Below are 22,259 nucleotides of genomic sequence, written 5' to 3' on the forward strand. Positions count from 1 at the left end.
AAGTATAAAGAATACTCTAAAACAAATATAAATTAATGGGGTTTAATTGGTTTTCTCCCCCAAAGTACTAAAGAACTCTCAGTATGGTGAGGAATCAACCTGGCAAGTTTTCTCTTATACTTAAAGTTCTCCGGTTTACTTCCTAGTTAGAGTTTCAATCTCACTCATAAAGAGGGTTACAAAAAAATATGGATACTGATTTAGTCATGAAGCACATGTTAACTTTAATAGTCTTAGAATCTAGTTTATACCAAAATACATATTTTTGAATGGAAGAATTTCTAAAATAAAACTTACACAATACTGAGAATCGAATCTTTAAGTTTAATAGAATGGAGACATTTCCTCCACTGGGCTACAGATGAATGGACATACAAACTGCAAGAACAAAATCAAGACTGGTAAGGCATAGGGAACATCAAGTAGTTGTTTATATCTAATAATGAACACAAAGTTCTTTCAGAAGGAAAGAAGAGTAACATAAAAATTTTAGGAAAAAACAATAATGAGAGTAAGCGTAGGCCTAAAGCAGAGAAATAAGCTGCTTAAGCAAACAGAAACATACAAAGAATGAAAAGCCAGAACTAACGCCTGGTTAGTTAGTCTCAGGTTACCCCATACTTCAGAATCCTTGGCTAGAAACCTTTTCAAAAAAATAATCTTACTTTTCTACTATACTGAGCTTTCTGATGACAGAGTGGTTTACATCAGGGAGTGGCAAACTAAGGCCCATAGGCCAAATCTAGCCATCTACCTGTCTTAGTACACTATGCAAACTAAAAATGGTCTTTACTTTTTAAACGGTTGGAAAAAAATCAAAAGGAGAGTATTTCATGACATACGAGACATATGAAATTCAGTGTTCATAAGTTTTATTATTATTGGAACATAGCCACACCAGTTCACTTCAATGCAGCGGCTGCTTTTGCACCACAACAGCATAGTTGAGAAGTTGCTACAAAGATCATACGGCCAGGAAACCTAACATATTTCTTATGTGACCCTTCAAAGAAAAAGTGTGCCAAACCTTCATTCTGTAGTATGAGACCTTCATGGGAAAGACGTACTAGTGATCCTGCTTAACCTCAGGAGAAGCACAAGTCTGTAAGACTCCCCACACGACTACAAAGTCCTATAATGTCTGTTATCATCTCCTAAGCTTTCAGACTCTGATTTGTCCTGGTTTTCCTAGAAGTTATGTTTACAATTGGGCCCTCCTGAAGCCAAAGAGATTGTTTAATCCTTGATATTCCCTGAACACACTCTAGCTTATATAAACCTTTTGTTGTTCAGGATCTCCTATTTCTAGATCACCCAGATTTTAAAGTTTTATTTACCTCTTTTTCCAAGAATATTATATAAAAGGAACATCCTGTGACAAACATATGGTTTACCATTCAGAACCAATGCAAGTCAAAGTCCAGTTTATGAGGCAGTTGCAACATAACCTCAAAATTGTGCGTATATAAAATTCTTTGCTTTAATAAGCACTTTGTGTTTGTATTTGTATGTACCACATTTTAGTTATCTTCTGATTTCAAAAGCAAAAATGAAAGACTAAAGATTTCTAATATTAAAAGAGTTGGTACCTACCAGCCATTCTGAGCTCCAAGCCACATAGTTGGTAAAAGGCTACTCATTTTCTGGGCTTCCTCTCTCATCAGGTCTTGTTCATTTTGTAATACTGATATTTGATCTTTATATGCATCTGAGTCATTACTGGAAAAGGTGAGACAAAGGAAAAAAATCTGAATATGTTTAGCTACAGTTTTCAGGGATTGATCATTTCTATATTTTAGTTTACAGTTTAAAAAAAAATCAAATAATCGAACACTAAATTCCAGTAAAGCCAAAGTTAAATGCTTATATTAAACATTTCAAAAAGAGAGAGAGAGAGAGAGAAAGAAAGAAAGAAAGAAAGAAAGAAAGAGAAGAAGAGAGAGAGAGGGAGGGAAGGAGGGAGGGAGGGAGGGAGGGAGGGAGAAAGTGGAGAAGGAAGGAAGGAAGAGAGGCAAGGCAATGAGGTGCAGGGGGGAGGGAGAGATAAGAAAGAAATGAAAGAAATATAAATACATATATTTCAGCAATTGTTCCAGAAGTAACATTAAGATACTAGGAAGCTCAAGGTACAGAGAACTGAGTTAAGACACGGTGATGAAATATAACAGTGAATATCCAGACTATAGTTAAGGTTCTCCCTTACAGTTATTTTGAATTTTATGAGTTTCTTCTGTGGGGAGAGAAAGAGGAGAGATAGTTTGTTTAAAAACCACACACATACACACACACACACGAGGGTGAATTATAAAGAATTTGCTAAAATAAATTAATAAGCTGAAACATGCTTGTATTCTACCCCAAAACCTTCATTCTTTGGACTGTCAGAGGACATTTAGTAAAAAAAAAAAAAAAGCATAACTGGGATATCAAATTCAAAACAGACAAACAAATCAGTAAGTCCAAAAAGATAACTTTATTCTTAAATTAACAATTAAATGTTAAGAGACACCTGGTTGCTCTATTCATTAAGAGGAAGAATATTAAATTGTAAAAAGACTCCAGTTTTGATAGACTCCCATCAGCTTTCTATAAGGCCTAGAGAAGGCAAGAAAGAAAATTAAAGAATTTGCTAAATGGGCCTTATTTTCAAAGGAAGAATCTAAAACAAATTGTTTTCTGGGCTTCCCTGGTGGCACAGTGGTTGAGAGTCCGCCTGCCGATGCAGGGGACACGGGTTCGTGCCCCGGTCCGGGAGGATCCCGCGTGTCGTGGAGCGGCTGGGCCCGTGAGCCATGGCCACTGAGCCTGCGTGTCCGGAGCCTGTGCTCCACAACGGGAGAGGCCACAGCAGTGAGAGGCCCGCGTACCGCAAAAAAAAAAAAAAAAAAAAAAAAAAGGGTCATTGAAACCCACATGGGAAATTTAAATTTAAATGGCCAATTTCACTGACAAAGTGGGTGTGAGAGTAGGAGAAGGGATTAAAATGGCAGAGAGTTATTAACAGAATAGAAGACAGTGAGTACAACAATTAACAAAAAATCATACCAAAAGAGAAAATGACTGGGAAGATTTTGACTAATATACCTTATAAGTAAGTTTTTTTTAAGTTGGAAGGAATAGAGAACAAATGGGTGAAAAAATATGTCTAGAGAGAATGCAATGGAAGGAAAAGATGAAGACATAGTTGGAGTAAGTAATAACATCTAAATCTACCACAACAACGTCAAATAGTAGGAATATTTTGACTGCTTGAGATCATTTTGGTTCCTTTTATGTGTGCACTTATCTGGTTCCCTAAATTGTTAACCCATTTGTATACCTTGACTGATATACTGGTGAGAGGTCTTCTGGGATTTGAACTCCCAAAGGATCTGTAAAAACATGCTCTGTGTACACGCCAGTTTGGGAGATATCCACGGTATCTTCAGCTGACCCTGCATTGCCTTCTGTAGCTTCAGTTGCTTCTTCTGCTGTTGGAACATTTTCATCAACCTCACTATTTTCTGTTTCCTTTTCTACAAAATAAATAAAACATGCTAACGATCCTAAGTTTGAGCTTTTCTTCCAATAATTTCCCCACACACAAACCCCCTCTATAGAATTCCACTCTGCTACTCCCTTTTCCTCCACACTATGTAATAAGACTGAGGATTCTTGATTTCATTTAACATTCATCACTCGATCTTCTTCCAAGCTCTTTCATCCTTGTTACTTTAAGGTCTAAGTTTAGTCCATAATGAGGCATCTGGGACAGGCTCAGACTCTATACAGACGGTATCTAAGGAGGACAGACATACCTGGTGGTTTTTCTATCACTGGAGATGTTCCGTTGGTACTAGGGGAAGTGGCAGCTGCTGTCACACCTTCTGTAGAACAACCAACCACCGTGATGCCTCCCAACAGGCTGTCTGTCTCTGCTGAGCTATTGCTTGTCATGCTTCCACATAAAGATGCTTTGTCTACTTGTCCGGATTCTGAAAGCTCTTCTCCTGCGGGGTAGTCTGTTTCTCGTGCTCCTGAAAAACAAGATAAACCTTCGTTTAATAGCTCAGTAAACTCCTATAAATAGCATTTTCTCCATTAAGGCAACAATAGGTTTGAAATAAGAGTGCAGGTGAGACAAAGAGCTATTCAAATACACTGCCAAGATGGTAACTAAATTTTATTTAAACTAATTTAAACTCAATTCACAATTTGAGAAAGTAGCTTAAAAAATTAAGATAATACTTCTATTAACGCAAGCACAAGTAAACCTGAAAATGTCAGAAATGACATTTCTGTTCTTAATATGAGCTCTTAAGCAGCCGCCTAATGAAATTAAAAACAATGAAATCTAGGGCTTCCCTGGTGGCGCAGTGGTTGAGAATCTGCCTGCCAATGCGGGGGACACAGGTTCGAGCCCTGGTCTGGGAGGATCCCACGTGCCGCGGAGCAACTGGGCCCGTGAGCCACAACTACTGAGCCTGCGCATCTGGAGCCTGTGCTCCACAACAGGAGAGGCCGCGATAGTGAGAGGCCCGCACACCGCGATGAAGAGTGGCCCCCGCTCTCCGCAACTGGAGAAAGCCCTCATGCAGAAATGAAGACCCAACGCAGCCAAATAAATAAATAAATAAATAAAATAAAAAAACAAAAACAATGAAATCTAATTATATCTGACAAGGTAGCAAAAAATTTTTTTAATTATCTCTATTACTATTTGAAATATGAACTTCCACCACTATAAAAATTAATACAGGACTTCCCTGGTGGCACAGTGGCTAAGAATCCGCCTGCCAATGCAGGGGACATGGGTTCTATCCCTGGTCCGGGAAGATCCCACATGCCATGGAGCAGCTAAGTCCGTGAGCCACAACTACTGAGCCTGTGCTCTAGAGCCTGCGAGCCACAACTACTGAGTCCGAGTGCCACAACTACTGAAGCCCGGGTGCCTAGAGTCTGTGCTCCGCAACAAGAGAAGCCGCCGCAACGAGAAGCCCGCGCACCACAATGAAGAGTAGCCCCCGCTCGCCGCCAACTAGAGAAAGCCCACGTGCAGCAACGAAGACCCAACGCAGCCATAAATAAACAAACAAACAAATAAATAAAATTAATACAGCCTAGGTGTATACAGTGCCTTAAGATATTAGTAACACATTTAAAAACTAAGCATTTACCATAAAAAAATAAACCTCTTCAGTTCTCTTTATTTAGAAAGCTGTTTTTATTCCTATCACATTACAAAAAATTTTTTGTAGTAAAATATACATATATACTACACAAAATTTTCCATTTTAACCATTTTAAGTGTACAATTCAGTGGCATTAATTACATTCACAATGTTGTACAGCCATCACAGCTATGTCCAAAACTTTTCTGTCACCACACATAGAAAATCTGTACCAATTAAACAATAACTCTCTGCTCCCTGAGCCCCTACCACTGGTAATCTTTAATTTAATTCTGTCTTTATGAATTTGCCTAGTCTAGATAGCTCATGTAAGTGGAATCATACAATATTTGTGTCTGAGTTGTTCCCAAGGTTAATCCATGTTATGGCATGTATCAATATCTCATTCCTTTATATGGCTGAATAATATTCCACTGTGTAGATATAACATCAACCTCTTTAATTTTTTGGGGGCGGGGGCTGCGCCGCGTGGCATGCGGGATCTTAGTTCCCCGACCAGGGATGGAACCCATGCCCCCTGCAGTGGAAGCACGTAGTCCTAACCACTGGATCGCCAGGGAATTCCCTTTAATTTTTAAACCAATGTTTTAACATCACATAATATTTAATATACAACTTTAGAAGGCCTTCCCTTACTATTCAATCTAAATAGCCCCTTGCCCTCTGCCACCCACTTATCTTCTCAAATTTCCATTGTTTTACTTTCTTCACAGTATCTGAAAATATCTTTGTCAGTCATTTGTTTCCAGTTTATTTTTGGTCTTCACCAACTAGAAAATAAACTCCGTGAGAGAGTGGTACATAACTATCTCCAGTAACCAGTCGGTTCTTGCCAGTAAGGAGCTGTGGACGGTGGGAAGAGAGGAGCATGGTACTCTTACCTGGTACACTTGCTATACACAGAACATGAGAGTTGCAAACAGTGAAACCATCTAGGATGTTGCCTGGTTGGACAGCATCAATAATGATAACTTTTGTAGCTGAATGAGTGCTGGTACAGATCCAGACTAGACTGGATAATTCTTCTTGAGTTTTTAACTCCTTCTGCTGCTCCTGCATAGGCAAAGTAAGGAAAATGAATGTTTAAAATGAGACGTATGTGTAAATATCCATGCGGCTGTGCCTCTACACTAAAGGACAATACTATTTCAAGTTTATTTCCAGATTATTTGGAAGGCTGAAAGTATAACCACCTTTCAACAATAATTAGTAGACTAAGAACTAGCAGTTAAAGCAGATCAGTGTTAAAGCTGTTCTATATCTTGACTGTGATGATTGCTACATAGGTGCATACCTTTGTCAAAACTCTGTATCCATAATGAACTGTATAATGAACTGTATCCATTTAGAGCGTACATTTTATTTTATGTAAAATATACTCCAGTAAAACTGATTTAAAAGAGAGAGAGGGGGGATGAGGAGTAAGCAAGGGCGTAGTAACCCCAATTAGAAGTTGGACCCAGAAGTAAGTTTGAGATCAAAGAGCTAAGCAATTAGTCTCAGAAACTGGGTCAATTGTTAGTGTAAGCACTTACCTTAAGTTCCTGATCTAACTTGTCTAAACTGCTCTGAGATGCACTTCGCTGTTCACTGCCTTCTGCATCCAAACCAGCAACATCCTTGTAAAAGACACTCGCTCCAACCACAGAGCCACCGTCTCTGGTCTTCCCACCTGACAAACTGACTCCAACAGCACACCACAGCTTTTTTGGGTTAAAAAAAGATGGTATTAAGTCACTTTCTCTCTAAAAATGTTTACAACTTTTCACATTTCTTTAAAAGATCTAATGATTACAAACAGAGGGCTCTAAAAATATTCAAAGTATTCCAGTCTAAAACTACAAAATGAACAATAACCTTGCCCACGAAAGTAGAATTTAAACTTTTTTGGTTTTAGGAAAAACTTCACCAAGATTTTAAGCAATATTACCATTAACTTCAAAATTAATTTACCTTCATTGATGTATCTTTTTCATCTAGAGGTCTGAGATAGACAGGTACAGGTAAATTTTTCATCTTATTTTCCCCTTGTCCATTGGTTACCTAATAATTGGGGAGGGGAGAAAAAGACACACTGGGTAAGCCTCATCAAAAGTGAACTTACAGGGCTTCCCTGGTGGCACAGTGGTTGAGAGTCCGCCTGCCGATGCAGGGGACATAGGTTCGTGCCCTGGTCCGGGAGGATCCCACGTGCCGCGGAGCGGCTGGGCCCATGAGCCGTGGCCGCTGGGCCTGTGCGTCTGGAGCCTGTGCTCCGCAACGGGAGGGGCCGCAGCGGTGAGAGGCCCACGTACCGCAAAAAAAAAAAAAGTGAACTTACAGAACCACTGAGACATGGACAAGCACTGCTGTAACATATTTATTCTATGAAGTCAAGTTCAAGTTAACTTTGTCATTCTTATTTGAAAAATAAGCAGAAAATCAAGTGGCAATTAGAGAAAATAAGATGCTGCTTTGGGAGCTCAGAAAAGATACATTAACTCACAGACCTGTTAGTGCACACGTGTGTGTGTGTGTGTGTGTGTGTGTGTGTGCGCGTGCGTGCGTGCGTGCGTGCGTGCGTGTGTGTGTGTGTGTGTTAGGGGTAGGGAATATGGTAAAGTTCCTGAAGACCTGAATTGAGTTTTAAGGTAACAGTTTGAAAGCTCCATGACAAACGTTTCTTAAAACTTTTAAACAACAGATACTGTTTTGTTTTTTTTTAACAAAATCTTCAAATATTAAAATAGAATAGGATACCCCAAGTCACATGTACTCAGCCACCTCCTATTGACCCCTCTCCTTCCTCACAGAACTCAGAGGCATTTCTCTTGAGCTGAAGGGCTCAAGAAAACCGCCTAAAAACCAGTACCCTCAATACTTCTCTAAACGTGTGCCAAATCCATGCCACTTGAAACTGAGCAGATTGGGACGTGTAGTTCGAGTCTTTCATGCCCAGGCCTACTCCTCCCCCTTGCATTTCCCATTAGATGCTCTTACCATGTTCAAACGTTACCTGTTTGTACTTTTGAGGCAGACTCCAGCCAAAAGCCTGCACTCTACCATCTTCCTTCTGAACATGTGCCTTTACCTGACGATACTGTTCTCTCTTCTGTTCTCTGCGTGAGGCTAAACTAGCTTCAGTTCTAAAAGGGAAAGAAATTTCCTTTTTAAGTTAAGTGAATATAACAACAGCTTATCTCCCCTCCCCTGCCAAAATAGCATAAATAACAAGAAAAAATTACCTTGTGTCAGGCAGTTTACAGACACTATATAATTTAATCCTAACATCTCTAAGGTAGGTTATCATACTCATTTTATAGGTAGAGACACTGGGGCTCTGAGAGATTAACTTTCCCAAGTTCATCTACCTAGTGAGGAGCAGGGTCAGGATGGAAAGCCAGTTCCTTCTGACAACAGAGGAAATGATCAAACAACTAGGACAAGGGCTTATATAGGTCTTCAACATTTCTATTAATATTTATCAATGTTGTCAAACTAGCAAAAAGGAGATTTTAAAACATTTCTCCTCTTTATGAAAACTAGGAGCAACGTACTTAAGGGCAGTCAAGTTATAGGAATAGTTTCTTTATAGCTGATCTGATAAGGGGCAAGAATATTCTGAACTGTTAAGTTATTTAGGGTGTAACCGCTAGTCTGAAAAATACTTACTCTTCGCTAAGGAAATCAAAGGCTTTGGACTTATCCCCTGGGAGTTGAGATAAGGTGCTGCTTCTTTTCTTGACGGAAGGAGTAACGTGAGAGGTGGGTGCATTGTACTTCAGATTAACCGGTGGTTCAGGCTTCTTAGTAGTGTTACTTGAGGAGCTGAAAAGTCTGCTGAAACTAAAAGGAAAATGAGAGGATGTGTGTGTGCAGTGTGTGTGTGTATTACATGCATGGTTAAGAACAATCCATCATTTTCCACAAATTCCAGAGAGCTTTTACAAGGAAATGAGTTAGAAACCAGCAAAAAGATTTTTTGTAGTTACACACTGCAACCTCAGCAATAACTCACAGCCAAACTCAGACATTCAGGAAAGAGAAACTATTGCCTAGAATGGCAGATCCCTGTTCTTTAATTAGCAACCCTCATAATGAAAGGAAGGAGCTCTTGAGTACAGGGAACTTCTCGTAATGAAGAAATAAAATAAGACGGTTCCTTTAGCCAGCCAGTGGTTGTTAAACAGCAAGGTTATGGCTGCACGGTTTGAACAGAAGCTTAGTAAGCCACTTCTAAAAATAGTCATAATAAAGTACTAGAACACATACTACCATTTTAACACGTACCTTATACATTTTTTTAGTAACCTCAATTTAAATAACTATTTTCACATCCACTCAAAAAAGAGAAAAAAACCTATTTCTATTAAATACCAGAAAAAAATTCACCAAAAAAGGGCAAGTTTTAAGCACAGTAAATGCACAGTACTTCCAGCACAAACACAGTTCAAGTCCAAAACGCACAGATACACACACAACTCAAACCCCACAAACACTAAATTTCTAATCTTCACTTTGTAAAGTTCCTTACAATCACACAACCAGTGAATCAGTAACTTTAATGGGGATCCAGAAAACTATCAACTCTAAAAATAATTCCCCATTATTGTATTTAATTTAGTAGAGGATTCCACTAAATGCATAACCAACATGATGCATCTTACGATAGTCCTCAAGAACAGCCTTACCGAGCCGGCATACTACATACCAAAAAGAAAAAGTTCAGTTTAGCTACATACCCTAAATTTAAGAAAGAAAGCAAAAAGAAAGAAATCATTTGTGAAAATAAATTTTGATTCTAATCTCATCTCAGAGTCTTTGTGTGTTTTTAGATACTTACAACTGCCAAATGCTTGACCTTTTTTTTTCCTGCATGGCTGGATTTTCTCTTGATGCACTACAGGGAAAGGGAAAGAGAAGGGGTGGGAGACAGAGAGAGAGGTGTTTAGTGAGGTAGTCTAGCTTTCTATCTGAAGAACAAGGGACCCAAGAAGTTCATGAAATACATGGAGGAGAGTCAACAATTTCAGCAAATAGTTACTTCGACCTATTGTGTCAGTCAGTCTGTTAAGGCCGATACAACTAATATAAATAAAATTCCATCCCTCCCTCAAAGAGCTCAGACTACTGATAAGAGACAAAATTATTATCTGGGCTGGACAGATAGCCAACAAGCCTGAATGTTACTATTGCAATTTTTTATTGAAGAGATATCCTCCAACTTCCCTTTTTATTAAAATATTGCATTGTAATTCCCTGTCTCTACATAAAGGTACCATTTGTTTTACACTTCCAGCTCTCAAAAATTAGCTTGTAACTTTAGTGTTCTGATGGGTCATTTTTCACAGGACTAAAACTTTTCCATTACTGAAAAGCTGACCAGGGAAGAAAATAAACTGCATTGGGACTTCCCTGGTGGTCCAGTGGTTAAGAATCCGCCTTCCAATGCAAGGGACGAGGGTTCAATCCCTGGTCAGAGAACTAAGATCTCACATGCCATGGGGCAACTAAACCCACACACCACAGCTACTGAGCCCGTGCGCTCTGGAGCCCACACGCCACAACTAGAGAGAAGCCCGGGCACCGCAACTAAAGATCCTGACACAGCCAAATAAATAAATTAATATTTAAAAAAAAAGAAAGAAAAGAAACTGCATTGATTCAATAATTCGACAAAATTTCAAAAAGAAAAAAAAAGGCACTGCAAATTGATTTAGTAAGGTTGTAAGGTTTCTGCTATGACTGTCAGAGTCCCCTTTTCATTTCTTTTTTTAAGGACTGAATTTAAAACATATTTTAATTCAATGAAGAAAGTTAAGCCACCATTTTTATTCACCTGTTGACTACCATTTCACTGCTAGAATTAAAAATAGGAATGAAAAGTGGAACCTGACTATATGCCTCAGTTTTTTAACTATTCACTCATTATTTATTCCATATCCCTTAAAAGCTGGAGTTAAGAACATATTTGTTAGTATATTAGTTTCTCTGTCCAATAAATAAAGATTAAGATAGTAATCTTCTTCCTTCTTAGCAGCTACAAGGAATTACAACTTTTGCAAATTGTAAATGTGCTATACAAAATGTTTTTATTACTATTAAGTAAAGGACATAATCATAAGGAAGTAACAGTTGGTGGTTAGAAAATATTTTCATAAACTTTAAAACAAGGTGTCAGTGTGTACTATTATTGGTAAATCTGATGTGACAATCCAAACTGAAAAATATGGGCAAATTAGGGGGCAACTAGTTTACAAACTTTTCGTGAGCTCTTTCTAAAATTAAAATAAGGAACGCTGCTACTGAAGATATGACCATTAGATGGCAGCATTAGGTGAGATTTAAGATCCAACTTACAAAGATGTCAACTGAAGGTTGCTTTTTGCATGACTACTCAGAAAGGGGGGGTGGTGGTGGAAATCAGGAATATTTTACAGGAAGTCACTGACTAGGACTGATTTCGTTCCCTATGTGGCAAATGAAAACTTTACCTCTTCCTGACATCACTGCAAAAGTAGTGTCAGTTTCTACATTCTTTCAAAAAATGACTAAAGAAATTTTCACATATTGAGGTGTGGGGAAGTATTCTGGCTTATACATGATTTAACTCAAATGTTATGTGAACTAAAACAGCCTATTTGTGGCCTATCAAACATATACTGTACATATGCTTTCATTATTAAAGAAAAGGGTGCACTGACCAGAAGTAAAGAATGTCCATGTTAAAGATAAAGATGAAACGCCTCCCTTCCTGGGACACCAATGCTGGTACTCACTCTTTTGACGATAAGACTCCCTTCCCAGGTGTCAAGGCCATACTGACTCACTGTGTACACGCTTATCTGGTTTTTTTGAAACCTTGAAGGAATGTATCTGTGACTTGTTTGATGTTATTTGTTCTGACAAGATATAAAACTGTGCTGAAAACCATGCCTCTCCAGAGCAGCTCCTCAGAGATATCCAACAAGCTGTCTCCCAGGCTGCAGTCCTCCACTTGGCTCAAATAAAATTCTTTTCTATTCCAATTATAGATTGTTTACTGATTATTTTCATCGACAGACCATCATTTAATTGCCCTTTAGAGGTTGTGGGAATATTCTCCAAGAGGCCTCACTGGCCCAAAAGGGACCCACTTTGATCACATTCTGTTACTAACTGCTAGTGTTTCTTTAGACCTCTCTTAGTAAACAGAGCAATGGGCTTGGATCCCCAAGGCAGGACTCTAGTTCTGAATAAAGAAATGAATATCAGTAAACAATCAGTAACCTAGTAAACAAAGAGGAGAAAAACACCAGAGGTACTTCTCATACAAACCGAATCATCTCTGTCCATCGAACAGCTTCCTGAAGCTCCATCAATCTCTCTTTATATTGGTTTCTCTCCATTAGAACTCGGGCCATTTCTACTCTAGTAAACCGCTTCCTTTGGGCTGTGGGAATATCACTCTATAACGAAAAGAAGACTAGAGATCACTCTGGGAGCCTGTATCTGTTTTAGTGTTATCGCAGACTTAAGTAAAAATTTTAAGCTTTTAACATTCCTTAATTTCTAATCTAATGGATAACAAAAAAAAGGTCTAATAAAAATAAAATCAATAAAGAGATATACTTAATTACTTATGACTGAAAAAAGTAGACAATTTAATTCCTCAATATAAATACAAATACTTGAATATATTATAAAGGAAATACAAAGAATAGTGCAGATTTTGAAGAAAAACAAAAAGGCTGTTATCTCTATAGATTTAATACACTCGCCTGGAAATGTTGTTCTCACAACAGTATTTTAAATCCATGTTCTATAACAAATACTAGTTATTCAGAAAATAGTTACAAGTAAGTTCCTAAAGGGGTTCATTTATCTCAAACTACCAATCTACATACACACTCAAAGCCAGCGAAAAGCATAAAAACCTGTTGGCTAGCTACCAAGGTACCCAATGCTAGGAGTCACTAAAACACCAAAAGAAATCTAACAAGATGGAGACAACTGTATTAACCAGAATTATTATTAGGGAGAATAAGGAATGTGAGCATGGTACGACCCCAAAGGGGCATGCTCAAGTCAACTTCCTTCTACTGCTGATTTCTAAAGGCTCTTCTGGAGAGGAAGGTTGGATTAACTGTAGGGCTTTTGTTTTGCTCAGTGCAGTATGCACATTTTGAATCACAGCTGAAAGGCATGGGACAGAAAGAAGGAGGCTGAGCTTAGCTTATCCCTCAGCAGTCTCCTTCTTTGTCCTCCTGCTGCAGAACTTAACCTCTCCTTTAAAAAAAAGTCAAACAACAAATGATCAAAGGATTTTGAGTTTGCAACACAGCAATCCCACTACTAGGAATATACCCTGAAAAACCAGAAGACTCTCACTGTAATGTTCATAACAGCATTGTTGGTGGTAGTAAAAAGCTGAAAATAACCTAAATACTCATTTACAGGAAAACAGATACAGAAATTGTAATATATTCATAATGGGATATTATAAAGCAGTGAACATGAATGAACTATACCACTATACTACAACTAGGGTAAATATAAAAAACATAATACTGAGAAAAAGAAGCAAGTCTCCAAAGCTAAATACATATAAAACACAAAAACAGTGAAAATTAACCATACCTTGTAAGGATACATACATGTGTGGTATGATAAAATTATTTTTTTTCAAGTTAAGAAAATGATAAATACAGCATAGTAGTTTCCTCTAGAGGGAAGAGCATAGGGTATCTTCAATGTTTGATAATGTTCTAGTTCTTAGGTTAAATGGTAGGTTCATAATGTTAATTTATTATAATGTTAATTATAAGTTATTATTCATAACTTACATGTTACATATATTTTTAAATGTATCAAATATTATATAAAAACACAAATAAGAGATTGAAGGGGCACAAAATAATCATTCTGATCAGGACATCCATATATCTCAAGTTTGATACTTGACCGGCAAACACCTGTGACAGGAATGATACCCTAGCTACTGACAGAATAACTGGCATGCTAATAACATTGGCAAGAAGTTCATATTTATTCTTTTGTATTTATATGTTGACAATAATATGGGCTAATTGCCTAGTATTAAAGTTTCTAGACTTTATCTTTTTATGTTTAATACCATTAAACTATTTTTATTCTTAAGGTTTTCATATATTTCTAAGTTAAAATTTGAAACAAAACAAAAACAAAAAACTCCAAAATATCCCACCAGGTCCTTGAGCTTGAATAGGCAAACACAAGTCAGAGCACAAAGCCATGGAGGAAAAATGAGCACACTGTGCGTAGCTAGAAAGCTTAGCATCTGGATACTATGTGGGAGCACAATCTAGACTATTCATGATCATAAGCACGATTTTAACTTTTTCTTTTCATCTTTATAATGCTATACCCAAAGCTTAATTAACAAGATTTCCCCAAAATACCAAAATATGGTAAGTTAAGAAAACAAGTCCAAAATTATAAACCTACATCATCATCATCTTTTGCTTTTTGCCTTGCATCTTCAGCCTCTGCACGAGCTCTAGCGGGGGGTAAAAAACAAAACATGTTATTTGAGTTGACCTCACCTTTTTAAAGAATAAAGAACAGGTCAAAAATTTTAACTACCACTAAATGATTATTTTTCTTTTTCCAAACAGGGTATTTAGCTGCTTTCATTTAGGGGAACATTATCATAGCACTGTTCTCAGAAAACCAGGCATTAAAGAAAAGGAAAATAATGAATGTTTACAGTTTCCTGATTAGCAGTATTTGAACAGCTCTCCTAACTTCCTTCACATCACGACATGCACAAAAAATTACAATATTCAATAAATGGAAGGGTCTGTTCAGAGCAGAGGCAATCAGCCAAGCACTTCACCCTATCCCAGGCAGCTCTGGGGCCTTTGTGACGAGAGCGCTAAAGGTAGCAGTCTCGGGGTTACACCTATAACCTTGGGGGCACACTGGCAAAGCTTGTTTGGTTTAGAACAATACAGTGAAAACTTACTTCCTAAGCTCTTCCTCCAATTCTCTGTTCTTCTCCTCTAGCTTCAGCTTGGCTTGTTTCACAGCCTCCAACTCCCCTTGCAGCACGTCTTTCTCACAGGTAAGTTCATCCACTTTTGCTATCAAATCATTCTTCACTACATTCAACGCATTTCTAAGAAACACATATTTCAAGAGCACCATTACAAGTAAATATTCTTTCTATCTCACAGCTTATTTCTCTTGTAGACTAAAGTAACTACAATCATAAGGCTAAATAATGACTGAAACCTTCAAAGGTATTCTACCTGATGTGTCTGTAGATAAAGGTTTAAGAAAAAAAACCCACAAAGCAATGGTCTGTTTTCTTATCAAACAAAGAATAAACGGAGGAACTTCCCTGGTGGTCCAGTGCCTAAGACTCCATGCTCCCAATGCAGGGGGCCCGGATTAGGTCCCTGGTCAGAGAACTAGATCCCACATGCTGCAGCTAAGAGTTCACATGCTGCAACTAAAGATCCCGCATGCTGCAGTGAAGATCATGCGTGCCGCAACTAAGACCCAGCGCAGACAAATAAATAAATATTTTTTTAAAAAGAAGAATAAATGGATAAGGCAAGGCAGACCACTAAATTATCAAAAAGTCAGAATTAAATAAAATTAAACTTTTAACAAATAGCATCCAGGACTTCCCTGGTGGTGCAGTGGTTACGAATCCACCTACCAATGCAGGGGACGTGGGTTTGATCCCTGGTCCGGGAAGATCCCACATGCTGCGGAGCAACTAAGCCCGTGCGCCACAACTACTGAAGTCTGTGTGCCCCAGAGCCTGCATGCCGCAACTTCTGAGCCCACGTGCCTCAACTACTGAAGCCGGAATGCTCTAGGGCCCGTGTGCTGCAACTACTGAAGCCTGTGCGCCTAGAGCCCATGCTCCGCAACAAGAGAAGCCACCCCAATGAGAAGCCTGCGCACCGCAACAAAGAGCAGCCCCCGCTCGCTGCAACTAGAGAAAACCCGCACACAGCAACGAAGACCCAACGCAGCCGAAAATAAATAAAATAAAGTGGTTAATTAAACAAACAAACAAACAAATAGCATCCATAAGGGTACCGTCCTTAATAAGTTCTGAAAAGATATTATCTAATCAACAAAGTAAAACTAATCCTTGAATTTACCTTTAATAATTAATAAGAAAGTCTACCCTTGAAAAAAATGAAAAAAAAAATCTAAGATCTAGCTCCTTTTGCGTATCATGGACATAGGACGTCATTAGAGCTACATTCTGTTTTGGATATACACAGATGTTCCAAAGTTGCTCTGACACAGCAAATTTACAAAGGGGCCTGATCTGCTTTTCCACGTAACTCAGGACCCACTGCACTAAACAAAACTCCAATGTGTTTGAGGGCCTAAGTAAGACTCCACAAATTGCTACTATGGAGGAGAGTTCTGAAGAGGTGGGCCGCATATAGATAAAAACATTTATGCAGAAATAAAAGAAGCCCCAAGAGGAGAGAGAAGAAAATAGATATCCCAGGGGAGGGAGCAAAAACCACATAGGACACATCCAGAAGATTAAGAGAAAGGCATGGATACTTGCAGGGTAGAAAGGAGATCAAAATCTGTTTCTGAAAAGAACAGAGTAATGAAACACACCATCAGTGAAATCAGGTCCCATTAACTATTTGCTTGTGTACGTGTGTATGCACAAGCCCACACACAGAGAAGCGGAAGGACGTGGGGTAGTGAGACTGCATTCGTGCTATGTTAAATTAAAGATGTGCCATTGAATTGGGTGAGAAGAAAATTCAGTATCTTTTGTTGCCTGTTAAAATTTTGCATATACTTACTTGGTTTCCAACAGTTGTGTATTTTCCAATATAAGATTCTCAACTTCACGACCCATTCCTATCAAAGAAAAAAGATAAAAACTTTGAAAATAAATTTATTAAAATTAGATAAACTTATAATAAGCTATAGTCTCAAATTTTATTTTATAAATTTTATCTGTCCTTTAGTAATCTCGTTTTGTCTATAATTTCATTTTATGTATCTACTTGTATGGATTATAAAATTATAAATAATTATCTACCACAAAACAAAGCTAAAGATTTTCTTAGTCTGTATTTTGCTTCTCATAGATAATATTTCAAAAGAATGAAGACTTTTCTGCCAAATATTCTAAAAAGTAGCAGTATTTAGGGGGAAAAGAGAGTAGCATTAATACGGATCAGAAATCATTTCTAAATCACACCTGTTATTGCAGGCTTTTGCCTAAAAATTAGGTCTTATTAATAGAGAACAGGAAGAAACAAGAAAGACCCCAATGCAGATGAAACCTTACCAAAGAAATTATGGTCTTAAAGCCCATGCATTCCATGTAAAGCAAAAACAAAGAACAAGAAATGTTTTATGTAAGAAACAGAATGAAAATAGATCATTAATCTGTAGTTTTAGCCATGATATGAAAAACATCTGAAATCACAATGTCATGATTTAACGCATAATGATGTGCAAAAGACAGAAATCAAGGTGATTTCCTTCATTCATAAGGATGTTCTGATATGTTACCAATTCTTTTGCAAAATAAAATTGAATATAATTAGAGTGAAAATCCCAGATCAATAATATAAAGATTTCTTCAAAGTGCCACCTCTGAAATGATAATGCTTAGTGGTCAATTTATACAATCATGCTTAATAATTTAATGAGTACTGTAAGGTAGGCGGTAGAGCATTCAATGCAAGATCCAATGTAGTGATCTTTAGGGAGAAGAAAGCTATTTAGTTTGCTACTCACAAGAAACTGAAGAAATCAAACAACACATTAGGGAATATACCTCAGAAAGTTACAACAGAGCAAAGCAAGCACAACAAAAAACCCATCACTCCACTAATATTGGTAAATCACATATAATGGAAGTAATATTCATAACCCACCTAAAAAAGGAAGTAAATAACTCTAATGAAAACAATGTAAGTTAAAGGAGTTAACATGTCTCTTTATTTTAAAAAAAGGTAATATTTCAAATAACTTAAAGATAATTTAAAACGCAACTAATCTAGGAATGCTAAAAGTTCAATGCTCACATATGGACTCATATTTTGTCTGTATTATAATTACCTCAAATATTCTTAAAGAAGAAGGTACTTCTGCCATGAAGAATAAATATCAGAAACAGTAGCTTATTTAATCATCTACATATTTCCAAAAGCTGAAAATAAAGACAAACTAAAAGTTTCCAAATTCCAATTTAAAAATGAATTTTGACAAGATATGTTGAAATATTTGCTTTAAACACTAATGTTAACTTTTCAATAAAGCTATAGAGTCAAAAGAAATATGGTTAAGGTTGGGTGAAAAAAGTTTATATAATGACTATGTTTGCTAAACTCTCAAGCACATAGGGAGATAAGCATAAAAGCTGAAAATATATGCAGGGGGAAAAATAGTTGAGCAGAGAAAAAAAAAAGAGAAAGCATTAAATGAGAACAGCAGCCAAGACCACCTAGCTTAAAAAGCAGTAATATTAAAGAATTTAAAAGCATACACACCAGAATATTCCCCTGGGTAAGCAGCCCAAGAGAAAAAACGAATGAGAATCTCAATTAGATTGTTTTCAGAAAGCAAGATCTACACTCACTTATTTCAAAATGAGAGAGAGGAGCCAATAAAATTGAAAAGATGTGGAGAAACCAAACACAATAAAGTATAAATATTATAAATAGGAAAAATTTTTGAAACATGTACTCTATGGAAATCATATCCTATAATGTAGTTTCTAGAGTTTACACCTTCCCAATGAAGAGTTCTCCTAAAATCTAGTGTATAAATTTAATATATAACCAATAGGATCGTCCAAAATTTTCACTTTGAAATGTATCAATAAAAACTAACTAATAACTATAAGAAAAACGTAACTTGAAGTGGCCCCATTTCTATTCATGACTTCAACTAAGCATAAACTTAGGTCTGACATATTTGAAAACCTTACCTATTAAAACAAGCAAAAAAACTGCCTGACGGTTTTAAAAATAGACATCTCATTTGGATTTTAGCACTGATTCTCAAGCTCAGTCCATAGATGGGCTCTGGATTATCTGTCACTTCCTTGAGAAAGTATACACAATTTTATCTATTTCTGTATGTGCACTTTTCCAAAAGTACACTACTCTCTTACAAATTCTCCTGTAAAGGAGTTTTAATTCCAAAAGGTAAAGAAGCGTAGGTTTAGAGGTGAAACAAAACTGTTAAAACTATTTAACAATCCATTCACTTAGCTGCTGTGCTATGTCCCAAAGACTCAACAGTGAGCAAAAGATATAGTTGTCTTTGCCACATTGAGCTTATCGTCTAGCCAGAGAGACAGGCACACTAAAAAACTACAATAAAGTATTATGAAGAGTTGCATAATAAACTGCAGTCCTATGGGAATATGTTTCCAGACAACTGAGCTTTAACTAGGGGATCAAGGCAGAACTCCTGGAGGAGGATATTCCATTTAATCAGAGGCAAGAAGGAGATACAGAGACAGATACATAGATTTTCTTTTTTAAGAAAGGACGCAAACAATCCTTCATGACTGGTTTTGAGGGAAGTGTGAGAGATTTAGGATGGAGAACTGAGTTGATGGTGAGGTTATTCACTGAGGTAGTATATGCTGGTATAAGAACAGCCTTTGGGGACAGGACAATAAAGAAAGATGCTGATGAACTGAGCTTTAGGCATATCAACTATAAAGTTCTACAAATCATCTTAAAGATGTCTAATGGGCTGTTTGGAAGTAATAGTCTGGGGCTGTAGAAAAAAATCTTGGACGGAGAGAAAGACTTGGGAGCAATTAGCCATGAAAGCCAAGAAACAAGAGCAAATCAGACCTCCCAAACATGGAAGCAAGACTGGGCCAGGAACACCTGAAAAATGGGCGGAGAAAGAGGGTCCTGCAAAGAAGACTGAAAAGAAATAGTCAGAGGCAGGAACGAATGCAGGGAAGTCTGATACCACAGAAACCCAGCAAAGACCGTTTTAAAGACAAATGCTATTTGAGAAGTCATGTGAAATAACTTAGAAGGAACAGCTGGATATAGCAAACAAGAAGTTGTTTCAGGGAAGGTTAGTGTGGGGCAGAATGCCAGATTGTAGTCAGATGAGGTGCAAGTGGGACTGGGGAAATCCTCCCAGTTAAAAGTAGCCACCCTTTCAAGAAGTCTATTTTGTCCACTGGTGTATCACAAGCATCTAGAATAGTGCCAGGCTCATAACAGACGCCTACCTCACCGATATTTCTGCAAAAAAGCACGCCTGGAAATGGGAGAAGAGTAAGTGATAGGGTGGAAAGGTACTAAAGATAGGGAGTCAGAGGAGGGCAGTAGTTTTATTTTAAAATGGAAAAGACCTGAACATGTTTAAATGATAACAGGAAGAAGTTAGTAAAAATAGTGAAGTTGAAAAAATAGAATTTAATCAAGAGAATGAAAATCTCAAGAGTAGGATGCATGAATGTATGATTTCCAAGTTCTAGAACGTGGCCATGGAGGGTAAGTGACTAAAGTGAATAGAGAAAAGGATCATTGGAAATAAAGTCAAGGGATGAGACATCAATCAAGATAAAGGACAAATTCTGGGGGATTATCTCTTTTAAATTATTAAAATCTGAAAAAAGTAATCTAAATACTGACTACATGCATAATGATTTCAAAAACAAGGGAAGAGTTTTACAACAACACAGCAATTAGAAAAATGAATAATGAGTTATAGAAATGGACTATGTACTTATTTATCAACCAACGTTCATTTAAGGAACTTTGTGAGAAACAATTTTACTAGTTTAACTATGTTCCATTTAGTGAGTATTACACTGCAATTACTATCACTGAACTGACCAGAAGAGAAGCCAAGGAAAAACTATGTGCCTTGGAGATGTCATTTAACATCTTTGACCAAAAGTATTCATGTAGGCTTAAGTCACTACACTTAAGGTGATATATTAAAACTTCTAATCTGGAACATTCTAAAGACAAATATATCAATATCTGCAAAAGGGAAAAGACAGTAGTTTACAGTCTATTTCTTTTTTTCAAAGTGGAAAGGAAATCAGAATTTTGCTTTTAACCTATTTATTATGCTTCATTTTCTAACTTAAAGAATGGAAGCTTTCGGAAAATACTTGATTTAAAAGACCACAATTGTTTCTAAGTACTATGTGGCTTCTTAACTCTACAGGGAAGAAAGTTTGGGGCCAATAACCTCAATAATGATATTACTCAATACTGGATTATAAGGAAGCAGAGTGTACAAAGAACATTTAAAAAGTACTTCATTCTGGTTAAATACAAAGGGGAAGCAAGAAGGAATTTTTTTTTAGATGATGTATATTGATTCTGGTGGTGGTTATACAACTCTATGCATTTGTTAAAACAAAAAATTGAACCTCACTGTATATAAATCTGAATATAAGTTTAAACATTAAAAAATTCTTCTTTCTAACATTTTTTTGCATCTGCCCCTCAATTTTTGCCAGGGAATCAGTTTCTTAAACCAATCAAATCTTAAAAGGAACTTTTCATGCATAATTTAATCTTAACAAAAAGTATAAATTTAAATGTAAAAATGGAGTGCTCCTTAAGAATTAATCTTTTAGCCTTTCTTGAGAAATGCAAGCTCATTCAATTGCATCCAACGTTTTACTAAGACTTTAATGGTGGGAGTCTATGTCTAACTCAGTTTTGTTTATGTACTTTCAATCTCTCTTACTTTACATAAGACTGTGAGCTCTGTTTAGACAGAACTTGTATTTCCTTCAAAAAATATTTGTCGAGGACATAACTAGTAACCAATAAATTTAACATAAATGAATGCAAGTAACACCTCTCTAGGTTCACAAGAACTGACAAACAGCACCTTTTGAGAACAGTGTAATCTGTACTGAATTTACACTAAGGGATACAAAAAATGTTTGGAGACCAGAATCCATCCCAAAGGCATAGATTTTTTTTTAATACTATACCATTTTCCATTTCTGTAAGGTCTTAAGTTATAAGAAAGGCACACCAAAGCTAACTGACATGTCATGTAAGTTTTTTTTTTGGCCACGCCTCATGGCTTGAGGGATTTTAGTTCCCCGACTAGGGATTGAACCTGTGC

The 22,259-nt window shown here is 37.1% G+C and overlaps 1 protein-coding gene across 14 annotated transcripts in view; it reads right to left on the bottom strand.

Annotated features, from left to right (window-relative positions):
• Positions 1-22,259, bottom strand: part of SPAG9 (sperm associated antigen 9) — a 140,702-nt gene that overhangs the window by 17,762 nt on the left and 100,681 nt on the right. For 12 of the 14 annotated variants that reach the window (XM_012537737.3, XM_033410925.2, XM_004282553.3 and 9 more), the window contains 14 exons: positions 16,967-17,024; positions 15,136-15,288; positions 14,616-14,667; positions 12,468-12,598; positions 9,994-10,050; positions 8,823-8,996; positions 8,167-8,296; positions 7,125-7,214; positions 6,707-6,874; positions 6,053-6,224; positions 3,798-4,016; positions 3,320-3,515; positions 1,594-1,719; positions 298-378 (listed from right to left, as the gene is read on the bottom strand). In XM_012537737.3, the coding sequence (XP_012393191.1) occupies positions 298-378; positions 1,594-1,719; positions 3,320-3,515; positions 3,798-4,016; positions 6,053-6,224; positions 6,707-6,874; positions 7,125-7,214; positions 8,167-8,296; positions 8,823-8,996; positions 9,994-10,050; positions 12,468-12,598; positions 14,616-14,667; positions 15,136-15,288; positions 16,967-17,024 (1,807 nt within the window). The remainder of the gene's footprint in view (positions 1-297; positions 379-1,593; positions 1,720-3,319; positions 3,516-3,797; positions 4,017-6,052; positions 6,225-6,706; positions 6,875-7,124; positions 7,215-8,166; positions 8,297-8,822; positions 8,997-9,993; positions 10,051-12,467; positions 12,599-14,615; positions 14,668-15,135; positions 15,289-16,966; positions 17,025-22,259) is intronic. The other 2 variants (XM_033410927.2, XM_033410926.2) reach the window with 2 other exon arrangements.

The sequence above is a fragment of the Orcinus orca genome, chromosome 19 (assembly GCF_937001465.1).
Source record: "Orcinus orca chromosome 19, mOrcOrc1.1, whole genome shotgun sequence".
NCBI classification, from domain to species: Eukaryota; Metazoa; Chordata; class Mammalia; order Artiodactyla; family Delphinidae; genus Orcinus; species Orcinus orca.